This window comes from Diadema antillarum, unplaced genomic scaffold (genome assembly GCF_040938485.1).
Source record: "Diadema antillarum isolate AM-2024a unplaced genomic scaffold, OU_Dant_1.0 scf00000071, whole genome shotgun sequence".
NCBI lineage: Eukaryota > Metazoa > Echinodermata > Echinoidea > Diadematoida > Diadematidae > Diadema > Diadema antillarum.
This window is the reverse complement of record NW_027270960.1, coordinates 8,213,102-8,228,497: the sequence shown is the minus strand read 5'-3', so window position 1 is coordinate 8,228,497 and position 15,396 is coordinate 8,213,102. Positions and strand designations below refer to the sequence as shown.

At 40.0% G+C, this 15,396-nt stretch overlaps 1 protein-coding gene across 1 annotated transcript in view; it reads left to right on the top strand.

The window, feature by feature from the left end:
• LOC139717032 (uncharacterized) overlaps positions 1-15,396 on the top strand; it is a 49,544-nt gene that overhangs the window by 23,493 nt on the left and 10,655 nt on the right. The window contains exon 5 of the mRNA XM_071628548.1: positions 13,787-13,902. Within this exon, the coding sequence (XP_071484649.1) occupies positions 13,787-13,902 (116 nt within the window). The remainder of the gene's footprint in view (positions 1-13,786; positions 13,903-15,396) is intronic.

Genomic DNA, 15,396 nt, shown 5'->3' with positions numbered 1-15,396 from the left:
GTCACACATGTCAGGTGGCTGGTAAACCACAGCATTCAGTGAAGCCGGCGCCATTGATTCCGATACCTGCGTTTGAAGAACCATTCAGTCGGGTTCTAGTTGACTGTGTTGGACCTTTGCCTAGGACTAGGTCGGGTCATAAGTACCTCTTGACAATCATGGATATGTCTACACGGTTTCCAGAGGCTATCCCATTGCGAAATATCACTGCTAAGACTGTGGTAGATGCTCTAGTGCAGTTTTTCACTAGGTATGGGTTGCCCAAGGAAGTGCAGTCTGACCAAGGGTCAAATTTCATGTCAGGCATATTTCAAGAGGTGATGTATCGTTTGGGTGTGAAGCAGCTGAAGTCGTCAGCTTATCATCCCCAGTCCCAAGGTGCGTTGGAGCGCTACCACCAGACCCTAAAGACAATGATTAGGGCGTTCTGTGAGGAGTATCCCGAGGATTGGGATAAGGGCATCCCTTTCCTACTGTTCGCAACGAGGGACTCCCCAAATGAGTCGACGGGTTTCAGCCCATTTGAGTTGGTGTACGGTCATGAAGTTAGAGGCCCACTGAAGCTCATCAAAGAGAAATTCATGACTGAGGATGATGAGGTCCACCTACTTGACTACGTGTCAAAGTTTCGTGAAAGGCTTTCAAAGGCTTGTGAGGTAGCTAGGGAACACTTGAAAGTGTCACAAGACTCTATGAAGAGAAAGGCAGACAAAAATGCCAAAGCCCGAACTTTCAACCCAGGTGACAAAGTTCTTGTACTGCTGCCCATACAAGGTGAACCACTGAAAGCCAAGTTCAGTGGCCCGTACTATGTCAAAAAGAAACTCAATGATGTGAACTATGTGATCAGTACGCCAGACAGACGAAAAGATCAGAGGGTGTGTCATGTAAACATGCTGAAAGAGTACTATGAGAGAAAGGCTAGTCAGCCGGTAGGCGTAGCTCAGGTGGTAGTAGAAGAAGTAGATGAAGAGGGAGAAGCTCAAGATGAGAATGGAAGTGAGCCCTCTAGTGCCAGGTTGTCTAACTCAGAGATGTTAGGGAAAGTAGATCAGACACTGAACTACCTACCTGAAAATCAGAGGAAAGATGTGACTAGTCTATTACATGAGTACAAAGAACTGTGTAAAGACAAACCAGGCTGCACCCCTCTGGCTGTACATGATGTTGATGTAGGAGATGCTGACCCTATCAAGCAAAACCCTTACAGACTAAACCCGAGCAAACTGCAAAAAGTAAGGGAAGAGGTTCAATACATGCTAGACAATGACATAATAGAACCTTGTAAAAGCAGTTGGAGCTCCCCAATCGTCATGGTGCCCAAACCGGATGGGTCTCAAAGATTCTGTATAGATTACAGAAAGGTGAATGCCGTGACGAAAACAGACTCTTTCCCCATTCCCAGACTAGAAGACTGCATTGACAGGGTCGGAAATTCTGCGTATGTCAGTAAAATAGACCTTCTAAAGGGATACTGGCAGGTGCCCTTGACCGACAAAGCCAGAGAGATTTCCGCCTTTGCTACACCAGATGGCTTGTTCCAATGCAAAGTAATGCCATTCGGCATGAAAAATGCTCCGGCCACCTTCCAACGGCTGACAAACCAAATCATTGCTGGACTTGACAATTGTGTAGTATACATTGATGACATCCTAGTGTACAGTGACACGTGGGAGGAGCACATTACACACTTGCGGCAACTTTTCGATCGACTCAAGGAGGCCGGATTGGTGATTAATCTGGCAAAGAGTGAATTTGCAAAGGCCAAAGTAGTGTATCTCGGGCATGTAGTCGGTCAGGGACAAGTATTGCCAAGAGAAGCCAAGGTAGAGGCTATACTAGACTTTCCCATCCCCCAATCCAAGAAGGAGTTGCTCAGATTTCTGGGCATGGCTGGTTTCTACAGGAAATTTGTACCGAATTTCAGCACTGTAGTCACCCCCCTAACAAATTTGTTGAAGGGCAAGGCAAAGTACACCTGGACTGATGAATGTCAAAGAGCCTTCGAGAAACTAAAGGCAGTCCTTGCTAATGAGCCTGTTTTGGCAGCTCCTGACTTCGCAAAGCCATTCAAGGTGGCAATAGATGCTAGCGATGTAGGAGTGGGAGCAGTTTTGCTCCAAGAAGATGAAGAAGGCACTGAACGACCAGTTAGCTACTTCTCCAAAAAATTGAACACATACCAGAAGAAGTACTCCACAATTGAGAAGGAGGCTCTCAGTCTCATCCTTGCCCTCCAGCAATACGAAGTGTACTTGACAAATAGCAAAGGGGAGATCACGGTCTATACTGACCACAACCCCTTGGTCTTTTTAGACCGGTTCAAAATGAAGAACAACAGGTTGTTCAGATGGAGCATGATGACGCAGCCATATGCACTCAAAATCAAACATGTGGCAGGCAAAAACAATGTAATTGCCGACGCTCTGTCAAGAGTGTAACATGAAGAGAGTATCAAAGGTGAAAAGTTTTCACCGCATATCATTTCCAGTGTATGTGTTAAGCATATTCATTAATGTGTGCAAAACAGTTTGATATGATTGTATAAGCTCCGAGAATCCAAGCAATATCATTGTAAATAGTATCCATGGAAAGAGAACATGGAATTAATACAGCTATCCAAAAGGCATGTGATAGTATGTGATTATAGCTTGACTTGGATTTTACCTCACATTCATTGTATACAATAATGAGAAATTGTGAAGGAAAAAGAAACCCTTGCTACAGCAAGGCTTTCTTTTTCCCATGGGGGATGGTGTCACAAATGTACACACTAGTAGTTATGTACACACTAAGTAGTTATGTACATATGTATGATGTACTGTATGCATGGTTGTTTTAATGTGTATGTACACAGGTTGACCAGATTCATGGAGAACATTCTACATGGTATACATGTACATATAGTACATACAGGCTGACCAGATCAGTGGAGAATTTTCTAGGTGGTATACAATGTAGCTATACAGTACATGCATGTAACAGGAAATACATTATAGCTCACTCAATCTAGTATGATTTCACCCGTTCCAGAAAGTTCTGGGAAGTGCTTACATGTTTGGCTGAGTGAGGCACTGTCCCTGTAGCCCAATGTGATTGGTAGTTATTCTTGGTAATGATGTTTTGTACATAGTTAGGCAGTGAGTCATCCAGGTTTCCTGGAACTTGGACTGGCTAGTAGGTTGGAGAGAGTTATAGAAGGTGCTAGAAGGGGGTGAATGGATAGTATATAAGCCAGAGAAATTCTGCAGTAGGCAGAGTACCCAACACCTCTGCTCTGAGAGTTACGTCACTTCTGGCTCTGAAGCGACTTGTTATAGTCAGTCCTGTGTTACCTGCTGACCTGTTATGTTTGTGGAGATACTTGGCCTGGGAGACATTTTGCCTGCAGAGAATTAATGTGCCTTCATTGGACTCCATATTTTTGTATCAATGGACATTGCTACGGCAAAGCTGTGACGGGCTGGATTCCTAGCTGAACATTATTAAGTGAATCATTATTCAACGCATCAACTGGACGTGGTCGTCACAACGTTTGGACTCTGCACGTTTCGCCGTGGACATATATCGTGGATTTTACCCCGGATCTATACCGTGGACTATCGTAACCTGCGCCTCTGGAGTTACGTCGGAGGAATCATTCATCGGTGCGTCGCGGATCATTCGTCTGTGCATCGAACATCGTATTTGGACACTTTCAAAGGATTATTTAATACGTGTAAGTGATTCCACTACCGATTTATAACTGTTTCTATTGATCATTGTTGTACTGATGTGACGCCGATTACCAGTCTGTACCCACAATATCACTGTCAATAAACCGCCTGAACATCAGTTGATTGTTTCTTTTGTGCGATCATTCTCGGAGTGATTTTGGTCGTAACAACGTGTAGTGTGAGTGTTTGTGGATGTTAGTATGTGTGTGGTAGAGAAAGGACAAATAGTCAGAAAAAGAATATTATGCTATGAGAAACATGTTTTCGTTGTAAACTAAGTGTTATGGTGTACACATGTTCACTCGAATGGTGTGACATGTTCAAGTTAGTAGTGCTGTCTATTTCTCAGCATTGACAGGGTCATAGGCATGTGCTTGAACTCTTGAAGGGTTATTTTGTGAATCATTTTGTGGATGGGGATCTTAGAACTATGTAAAGAAATACATACTTAGTAACATACTTGTAAGATTTTTGTTGTTCACGTTGTGAAAATGTGAAATCGTAACAACTTTCTGACAATCATTTTCTGTTTCAAAAGTCAAGTTTTGCTCCATTTTTGAATATTTTTCATCATTATTCAAAAAATGTAGCGTAATGATGAGTCAGAATGAGGTTTTTCATTTTCAAAAAAGTAAAAATAATTACAAAGTATGAACTAAATTGTGGAGTTATAGCAATTTTGCTGCGACACTTTCCCAGCGGTTTCTTGTACACAACGCATTCATTCAGGGGGGAAGCAAGATCATGGCAAAATGAAAACGGTGAGTTACTGTTTACGCTGAATATTTTGCAAGGTTTTTATTTTCGCGAATTTCGCGAGTCGGGTCCTATTCGCGAAATTAAAGACACGCAAAAATATTGACTCTGATCGCGTGTACATTTCTCCGTTCAGTACAGGACTCCACGATCGCGAATTTAACCACTCACGAAACTGTCAGGAATTCCCGATTCGCAAAAATTTGACTCGCGAAATATATCGAGATGGCGTATACAGTAGTTGTACCTATCCGCTGCGACTGCGTATTGATGCATGATCCACCACTTAGAATTACTGTACATAGTGGATCTATCATGCTAGAGCATAGTATCCTAAAGATAATGTCCTGTGAGTACACCCTAGTATGTCATTAGGTCTAGCACTCAAACCAGAAGTATTACATGGTGGTGTGCAATTCAGCAAAATTAAAGTAGTCATCATGCAAAAAATAGCTTGATAATCATAAATAAAGTGAATTATACATTTCTGGAAAACTTAGTCTCTAGGAACGTGAACATGAAAACGTCTCTAGAACAATGGAGAGATGGTGTTTTGACACCCTTTTCTGACCGCCAGAACCCGATCTAACGGCGAAATTTTGGGGACCGAAATTATGATGTCACACAAGGAACGAATTTTATAGCCATGAGCTGATGCGCTGTTGCTACGCAGTGCCATGGTTCAAAGTGTGAATTCTGCATGATCTGCATGGGAGGCGAAGTCTCTTCTTCACAGAATCAGGTACAAGTTGGTTATAAGTTTTGCAAATTTTTACTTATTGAATCCATCTTGCTTAGAATTTTAGACTTCTACTTGCACTTTTGCGCCTCAGTCTCTCTTCTCAAATGACTCATAGGCCTAGGTACTCTACTTGAACTAGAACCAGAAGCTAAATCTGCAGAACCCTAGCTTCTCGTAATCACGTTGGCCTACAATTAACGCCAACGGTTAGACATGCAAGGTCAGTGTTTCATTTAGGTTTCACTTTATGTCGTAACACACAAACTTAGTCGGGTACATAATTATAGCAAATGAACACGTACATCTATGTACGTGTGCATGCCACTTACGGTAGCTATTTAGCTGGAGTGAAATCAGTAATTCAGTACAAAATCACCCAAAATGTTACTCTTATGTCAAAATCAAGGGCATCAACATCATTAGTTGAAGATGTTTTCTTTTCACAAAATTATTTGTGGGGAAGTGATATTGTAACCAAACCAGACATGGTTCCTTTTGGTGCACCATAGCAAAACACATCAACACGGACACAGTACAGACAGACAGTGGGCTCCGTCGCCTCACCCTTACTTCTTCTACCACCCCGACTTTGCCACCGTCACTATCGGTGTCATTGTCACTGTCATCACTCGGTTCACTCTATTCACTCTCGATATCGAACTCAAAGTCTTATCATACAATATAAGGTAAAAATTGGATGTTTTAATGGCTCAGCCGAGAAAGCCGACGCGAAGAAAGACAGGCCAAATATTACATTCGCTCGCCTGGGAATACATGCTTTATGAATGACGGCCTCAATGTACTGTTGCACTCGTAAAGGGTTTTGAGCCTTTTGTGACGTCATAATTTAGGGCTCGAAAAAGACAGCTGTTCGGGGGCGAAAATGGGTGAAGTGAATTGATCAGTTTTTTATCTCGCAATTTCTCAGTGGCGCAAATATCTTCTAATAGGTCACATTAAAAATCTGTTTTAGGAAACATTTCCCTCTGCTATGACACCTTTTTTTTTTTTCATATATGATTTTCTTAATTCAAATCCTGCGTTCTTTGTCCTTTAAAGAATTTACCTATTGAATACTATGCAAACTGTTAGTGAAAGGAAACAAAAAAGAATGCCCTGTAATCCATGATTTCTGTAGAAAGTAATATTGGAATGGTGGGAAAATCAAACAAATTTGTTAATGAGCACACACAATGCCATCCAGTTTTAACTTATCAGGAATTAATGCTTTTCAAGTGTCATAGCAAAACAGGTTAACATTACAGCCTAATACATACATGATTGGTATACACAGACGTAATAAGGGGAATAGCGCATTTCCTATGTGAAGTAGGAGCTGCATTGTACTTCACTTGTTACCGTACATGTACATGTGCATGTGCATACTGCAGCTCAGGCATGCATCAGTGAATTTAGCCATTCAATCATGTGTCTCTGTGCAATTTCGCACATCATTTGCATGCAGAACCTCGCTACATTTTTCATTACTCTTTCAGCAGTGTGTTTGTAGATTATCTGTAACAGTAATCTGTGCTGACTAAGGAGGCATTATTGCCTCAGTGTCTGAATCATCAAAGAATATATCTCAGTTTTGCCTGAAGGTAATCATGAGTGGTCTAGAAGTGCGCTCCCGTTCCTGATGATAAAAGCATCCATGATGATATCTTTTGAACAGCAAAGTGGAAAAAACTTGATCTTGCACCCATGATGATCAGTAGTTTTGTCTCTGATGTTTGCACAGCCCAGCTGAAAATCAGTGTGCAAGTTTCCAGGTGCCAGTGCCACTGGGCTTTGCAATCCTAGTCATGCGAACATGAGCAAATACATTACAGTATGAGGCACACACTTAGGTATTGTCACCGGTTTTGTTTGTTTGTTTTTTTTTTTCTTCATGCTGCATGATGAAGCCACATCTTAGTACAGTTTACAAAATTTGAAGAATAGCCATGACTGTTGTCTGCTAAGAATATGCACTAGGCGTTTTCACATCATTCGATAAAAAATCCAAGCTTGAGATACTTTTTGCGATTGCGAATTAGCGCGTTATTTCATTTCTTATTCACATCAGCCCGAAGAGAATTAGCCCGAATTTTTTTTTCAAGCTAATTCGACAGCTGAGTATGTGCAAACAGCATCAGTAATGTGTGGTGCCCTCTCAAAAAATTCCTCATGATTTGTGTGCAGTTTGCCTCGATCGATCGAGTCACACACGCTAGGCATGATGGGATGCATCACGCTAATTTTTCTCTAGTCATTTTCACATTATCAAATAGCGCGCTACTATCCCCGCTATTTCAGAAAATTTCCCGAGTTGGACTCGAGAAATTTTCTCGATCAGAGCGATACAATTAGCGCGCTAATTTGTGTTCACATTATCAAATAGCGCGCTATTTCGCTATTGGGATAATTTCTCAAGTCAGAAAATAGCGCGCTATTTTCGATACATCGGGCTGATGTGAAAATGCCTATTGTAACTCCTATAGCTACATTCACGTTCAAAATAGCGGGAGAATGATTGCAATCCATATCTTGAGATGTTTTGTAAGAGTTAACATGGACAAGAGTATCCTGCTAATTGACTCACACAGTGTGCATGTGAGCTTCTCTTTGCCCTTTGTTCTTGCATGTCACAGTGGTATGGTGCGCACACTATCGTGATAATGTGTGCTTTGAATGATGGGATATAAAATCTTGAGATTATTTGGTCCAACATTTGCACAGTCACCACTGGGCAAATTATCGGGATAACTCAAAATTAAATGCAAGATTTCTTGGAATTTGTATTGTGATGCTGAGCACAATAATTGGTGGGATTTTTTAGTCCACAATGGCAAAAATCTTGAAAACCTGATCGCGATGCAAACCTTGAGATTTGTATCCCACTAATTCGCGTACGTGTACGTGTGAATCCCACTTATATTTCCAAGACACCACTCGCCGGTAGGACCCTTACAAATGAAGAACACACTTTAGTATGAACCTTCATATACATTGTAACATACAGTGTATATTTGTATAGGCCTTATCCTCCTTCTTAGCCGTACCCCGACTAGCGCACAGTTAAGGGAAAAAAAAAAAGGAAAAGAAGAACAAAAAGAAAAAAATTGATGCAACTAACTGAGCAACATTCTGCTGTCAATGTTGCTTGTAGCTTAACTTGCATTGCTTACAGGTAGAAATGTGACAAAATTGTCAAGATTGAGGATTTGAATTGTGGATTTTGGCATTTCCATGGCACCTTGGTTAAATAGCATCACTCTAAAGCTTGACAAAAGTGTAGCAAAACGAACAATTTTGTGCAAATTTGCCTTTCATTTGCCAATTTGTCCTTCAATAATCAAATATGTGCATATTTACCTACAAGTACATGCAAATCAATATTTTTATGTCTGGCAAGTTGCTTCCATGTGAGTGAATATTAGGCCTTTGTTAGGCAGCTTACTGTGTACGCCAAATATTTTGTGAGGTTTTTATTTTCGCAAATTTTGCGAGTCAGGTGTTATTCGCAAAATTAAAAGCACATGAGAATATTGACTCTGATCCCGATACTGTGCTTCACAATCGCAAATTTAACCACTCGCGAAATCATCAAGAAGTCCCGATTCGCTAAAATTAATACTTGCCAAAATATGTGGCATATTCAGTAATTTATTTTCAAGTGCATAATTATGCATAATATATGATCCTCTTGTCTTTTGAATTCAAAACATAATTCCAAAGACATCATATTACAGTACTTTCATACTGTGTGCTGAAATGTGAATGTCTGCCGCAATAATTGCAATTGCCACACAGTGTGAAGCTTGAAACATGCGCATGTTATGCATGATGCACCAAAACTAGAACCGTTGATCACAAAATCACCTTGAAGAGTACCGTATTCATATTAAAAGCCGATATCAAAGGTTACAGTTACATGAACAGTAATTCAAATTTTAGCATACAACCCCTCAGTACAATTTTGTATTTCACCTTTGAAGTGTAATTTCATTCTCTCTCATGATTTGAGACATACGGCTTTTGACAAGGTTACCTTTGTACCTTCATTTCAGATTGTGATACATGAATACATATATGTAAACTAAATCTTTATGCCTCTGCTGCAAAATGTTGCCAGAGGCATTATCTGCATTGTTTCTCTTGGCTTAAACAAGAAAATATAGTGATTAAATGTTTCTTGTGTACAGGTGTAAGCCAAGAAGAAAAATAATTCAAATTGTAGCATTTGTGATAATGTCATAAATATATATATATTTTTTTGAGGCTAGCTTAGAAATCGTAGCTGTAGTTCATTGCTGTGCCCTTGGCCCTCAGAAAGAAAATTCATGAGCTTGTGGCACTTGTTTATATCCAAATGTTCTTTTTGACACTTACTGTAAGGAATACAAGTGTGGGATATCCTTATTCAGATTTTTTTCCCCCTTTAGAGTCTGATGTAATGTTTAGCGCGTTAGAAGGCTTTTGATTGATTTACATATAACATGCATCTATGTATACATACATTCACTGTGTGCGAACAAAGCTTGCTTTGCTCTGTTACAAGTAACAGGGGTCTGCTAGCCATCTAATCTGTGCTGTCATTGTGTTGTTCACGTATAATTTTGCCAAAACCATTGCTGCTAGTCCCTAGTCCCTAGCATAGAAAATGAGTAATTTTATACAAATGTAGCTGATAACAGTGCTTTAAGAGGTTATCACATCAGTCAGGTCGCGTAAAAATGCTGTATTTGTCAGACGTATTCCTTCATTGTAGAGAGGTTGCATCTGATGCACCGGCCCATGTGTGTGTATGCCTGTTATTCTTTATGAATGTACCAGCGATTCACTGATTTGAAATAGTTAGACTTTGACTATCGCTGCATGTAGGCCGCACCTACACAGTGACACTGCTCTTAATTCTTATTTAAAAATGATAAAATGCGGCCTCTATGCCGGTCAAGACGGTACTGTACAAACGGCTTGTGTACAAAACTGGTTATCATGAAATGTGCATGTACAGTGTACAGATGTAGTGTGTCGTTGATATTCAGTCAAACATTATTCAAGCAAGGAAATGTTCAATCATGGCAAGGACCTTATTGTGTAGATAGTGTACATTTCCAACTGAATTTTAGCTACAATTGTAGCCTCACTTCTGTGTACAATGTACATAGAGTGTAGTGTTACATTGACTGTGTATGTATGTATGTTATCCCAATCCAGGTACTGTAGGTTATTGTATGACTGTAGTAATTCTAGTACCAATATAATTTGCAGTATAAACTACATAATGTATAATACATTATATCCACAAATTGTATTGAAAGGTTCATGTCGCATGATGAGACATGAAATATGTCTTATCACAGAAGGAATGGGGATCCCCTTTCATCCCCCCCCCCCACCCCCCGAGGATAGCATACTGCTATAACAGGGTGGTCCATGAGGTGTTTCAGCATGTCGCTGCGACATGCTTGATCACTACTTTTTATTTCCAATAGTGAATATACCAGCATGGAAAAGATGTACCGGTATACATGAACATTGTGTCTTTTTATTTTTCACATTTGATATTGTAGTCACCATTCAAAAGTTGAACTCTAGATGATGGTTCATGTAGATGCTTGAACTTACAAGTGTGTAGCTCCAACTTTGTCAGTATGGTCTTTTTTTTTTTGTTATAATTTGTTTCCTAATGCTGCAAGGTATAAACAGACTGGACATGTGTTTGTGCATTTTTGATGGAAATTTCATGGTCTTCTAAATTGCACACTATAATTGTGTATGCTTTCTGTTCAGGGTTCAAAAACCTTGTCACTATCCTAATGTCCTATTAAAAGCAGCATGCTTTCTCATAATCTCCTTTATAACTGTCCAGATTTGTATAGCTGATATGATGAAGTGCAATATCAGTGGGAATTAATGTACACAACAGATCCTATGAAAGGAAGCTCTATTCAGAGGGGTGAAGGTTCAGGTGGGAGTTTCTTCAGATTGTCTCCCTCTACAAATTAAATTTGTTAAGATTGCAACTGCTGATCTGTAAATTTAACGATTGAGGACAAGTGTCTATGGGAAATGCATGTTGTAGCAAAATCAAACCGTCCTCTACGGGTTACATGTCAGAAGAAGGAACCAGTAGGACTTGAACCTGTCGTCTAAGTCTGCTTTCCGGGCAGGGACACTACCACCAGGCTGTCCCTGGTTGTTGGCAGTGACACGATAAACATGGAACTAATACTCAAGCTCGGACATTCCGACATTGTTGTACGTGTAGTCCAAGATGGACAAGGCACATCAAATGAAAAAAAAAGGGGGAAAAAAAATTATTCAGAGGGGTGAAGGTTCAGGTGTGAGTTTCTTCAATTTGTCTCCCTCTAGATCCTATGGTTGACCAGTTCCCCGTGTTTGAGGACCTGCATGTAAAACTTTGATTTTAGGAGCCAGGGCAATCATACTTTGTACCTGTAAAGTTCTTTCAAAAACAAGTATTGAAAAGGTACTCTGTTGTTTCCAGTTGCATTCCGGAGAGTAGTACAGTAGGAGGTCATACAGCTGTAATACTAGAGTGTTCACAGCAGTGACAGAGAATACAGTGATTTGATTGGATTGGATTACTGTAGATTGAAAAGCAGTTTCAACATGGTGTATTATTTATAGGAAGAGTGCTTCTCTGTGATCATTTTTAAATTCATATTATTGATTGATTGAGACAAACATTTCTTACACAGAGCCTTTATTCTGTGTGTGACTCTCCTTGAATACAATTATGACTGCTCTTGGAAATGCATTTCACTTTGTTCTCGAGGCCATGTTTCTTTTGTATTGTGATGTTGGATATGCCCAGGTTGCACTTGGCTACATTGTATGTCCTCTACGCCCATTGTCATTTTTGCAATTGTTTATAAAAAAATGAAAAGCAGCCATGCCCTTTAGAAGCAGCACACTCTTTTTTCTTTCTTTTTTTTGTCCTGCGTGCATCACTGTCAGCAGAAGCTCACTCGCGTACAATTTTGTATGTGTTGTACATGTTCACTATACACTGTACGTATGTACTTGTACATTGTACCACCTGAGCTGGCCATATTTATTTTGATGTGAGTCAAGCTTTGACATGAGAAAACATGCCTTGATTGCAAATAAATGAGGTTTCTTTTCATGCTTTATTTACTGTCAAAGTGGATTTTTTTTTTTTTTTTTTTTTGGGGGGGGGGGAGACATAATTTCTATCCCAACAAATCACACAATCACACTCAATTGTGTACATTATCTCAGAGCTTCAGGTGGGGTAGAAATATTCTTAGAGGAAATATAACTCAAGCACAGAAAGTACAAATATTGAATACTTCATAATGATAATGACAAGACTCTCAGGTTCCTTCTACCTCCTTCCCAATTGATTAAATTATTGCAAACTGGTGTTAAAGAGTAGCACCTGAATATGGTCCTAGCTCCAGAAGGCAAACAGACTTTGTCTGTAAAATGATGCAAAGAAATGATTTGATGCTAGTCATGCTGTTCTTGTGCATCTGATAGCAACTTGAAACTGTAATCATGCTCTGCAAATTTGATTTTACTTTGTATTAGGTGCATACATTTATGTACTCATCTACTGAATAATGTGATGCCTGAAACACAGTTGGGGAGATAAAGCTTAGCTTGACCTTATTTTCACTTCCACTGACAAGACTAGTTGCATTTTTCACAGAATATTAAAGGTACACGATAATACAGCTGTGTATGTACAATGTACATGTGTGTCTTTGTGTAGAGCTGTGTGTCTACTGAACAGCATAGAGTTTGGGACATGACTGTTGAATGGAATGTCATTTCAGTGTGTAGTTGGAGAGAAGCCTACAGTAATTTCAGCATCTGAACTACTTGTATAGATCTGTAACAGCCTATACAACACTGTAAGTGCATGTCATAAATGGGTTTACAAATGAGACACTTTTGCCATGTGAAAATGGAATATGCTTTCAGTAACCTGTCAACAGCTGATTTATGTAGCATTCAAGAGTTTTGCCTGTCACAATGGCTGCTTCTGTCAGTGTACTTTTAACATCTACATCAAGAAGTGAGGATAGGGAGTTGAAGGCATGATTGTATAGGAGCAGTCACACCTTGCCGTTCATTCCATGTTTCTGTCCTGCTTTTTAATGCAGGGCACATAATGAATAAGGCCGATGGATGCAGTTATGAATGACAATACTGATATGTAATTGTGACTACATTCAGTAGAGTGTGACTGGTGCATGTGGAACTTCTGTCTTTTTTTGTTTTTTATGCCTCTGCTTACATTGTAGATTTGGGCAAGGCTCTCTGTTAAAGTTCATATGGCAGAGAGATTTTGTATGTTCGAATCTTAGTGAGACATACTTGCAACCAAAGCAGTATGATATTATGACATCTTGACTTTGTGCATACATGCATTCGCGTTTGTAGGGCAAGTGCATTAATCCACTTCGTGCTGATACGTTTGGATTTGTACGGAATCAGTATACATGTATGCGCTGTAGTATGTCAGCCCTGTGTTCTTGCCTCCACATTATTCAGTTGTTTGTTACTGTATTTCATCCTGTTTCATGCACAGATGCTCTCAATGCAAGCAACTCTATCCATGCTGCAGAAAACAGGACTGCAAATCACCAAGCCCATGTTCTGCAAAACTCTCACCCCTCGTCGGACCATGAGCGGCATATCAAGACGGTAAGTTACCTACTGGTTACCAGTAACCATCTTTGCTTTTGTCAGACCATGACAATTAAAACGAAGGGTCTTTAGAAATGTGTTGAAACACATAAAAGTACAAAGTTTGCTTCATTTGAGAGTTCATTGTAGGTGCAGGTCGTTATAGTAGAAATGCTTGGAAGAAGATGATTTAGAAAGAACAATTTATCATGGACTAAATACCAACTGACTGAAACAGTTGGATGATAGGTTTACATGTACAGAGCATTGCAGGACATTTTAATATGTAGCTGATGTTTCAAGTATTTTTATCGTAGGGTGTAAATATCACTCCAGGACAGTGTTGCTTTAAATACTCTGCAGTGTGTACGATATACTGTAAAAGTGGATATTTTCGCGCAACTAATTTTTCGGGCTCTGTCGGGTAAGAAAAGTTTTGTGTGTTTTTAGTTCTGCGGAATCGAGACATAAACTAGGGAACATATGGCAAGCAAAAATATTTGCATGTTTTTATTTTTGTGCGACATGTAGTTTCTGGTTGCATGAAATGCGTGAAAATTTTAGCCCCCCCCCCCTCCAAAAAAAAAAAAAAAATCCACTTTTACAGTAATCCAGGTTACTTGTATAGACATCAAATCAGAGGAAGGTTCAGAACAATGCTTTGCAAAGTTCAGGTTTTTAGACTATGATGAGAAACAGGGAAATGCCTTCCCAAATGTAAGAATGACACCCTATATGCAGCTACTACCAGGACAAAACTGGTTTTGTTTTAAATTACCTTCTGATACAATATGAACTACCTAGAGTATGAGCTGGAATGCAACTGAAGATGACACTTGTGTGCTGCAAGAGCCCTCTTGATTTCAAGCAAAATATTTGTGGACAGCAAATGATTCTAGCCACTGGAAGCTCCAGTTGGTTAGTGGTTGGGATTTAAAGTACAGTCAAACCTGCCTTAGCGGCCACCTGTCTATAGCGGCCACCTGTCTATTGCGGCCACTGAAAAATCCCCCCGAGAGAAAAGCCCTGTTAAAGACCCTGTGTATAGCGGCCACCTGTCTGACGCGGTCAGCGGCCACAAATTTTGTTTCCCGCGGTAGATTTGAACCTGTCTATAGCGGCCAAAAAACCAATGGAACCGTAGCCGAGCCGATAATTCAGCATGTTTTCTGCTTTGTAGCCGTGCGGGCAACGTTCAGTGACCGCCACCGCTGCATTCATCCCCCATTCAGTCATAATAATGCACTGGTGTTAAGTTATCTTCACGACAATACACATACTACTGTGTAACAATTTCATATACACCGGCATGGTTAAATGCACGAAACACACAGTGTGTGTATACGTACACACATACATGAATATGTAAGGATACACCGATGATACATGTACATGTAAGCAATGCACACAAAGTTGGATTACCTGTCTATAGCGGCCACCTGTCTATAGCGGCCACTTTTTCCGTCTCCCTTGGGTGGCCGCTATAGACAGGTTTGACTGTACATATTTGTA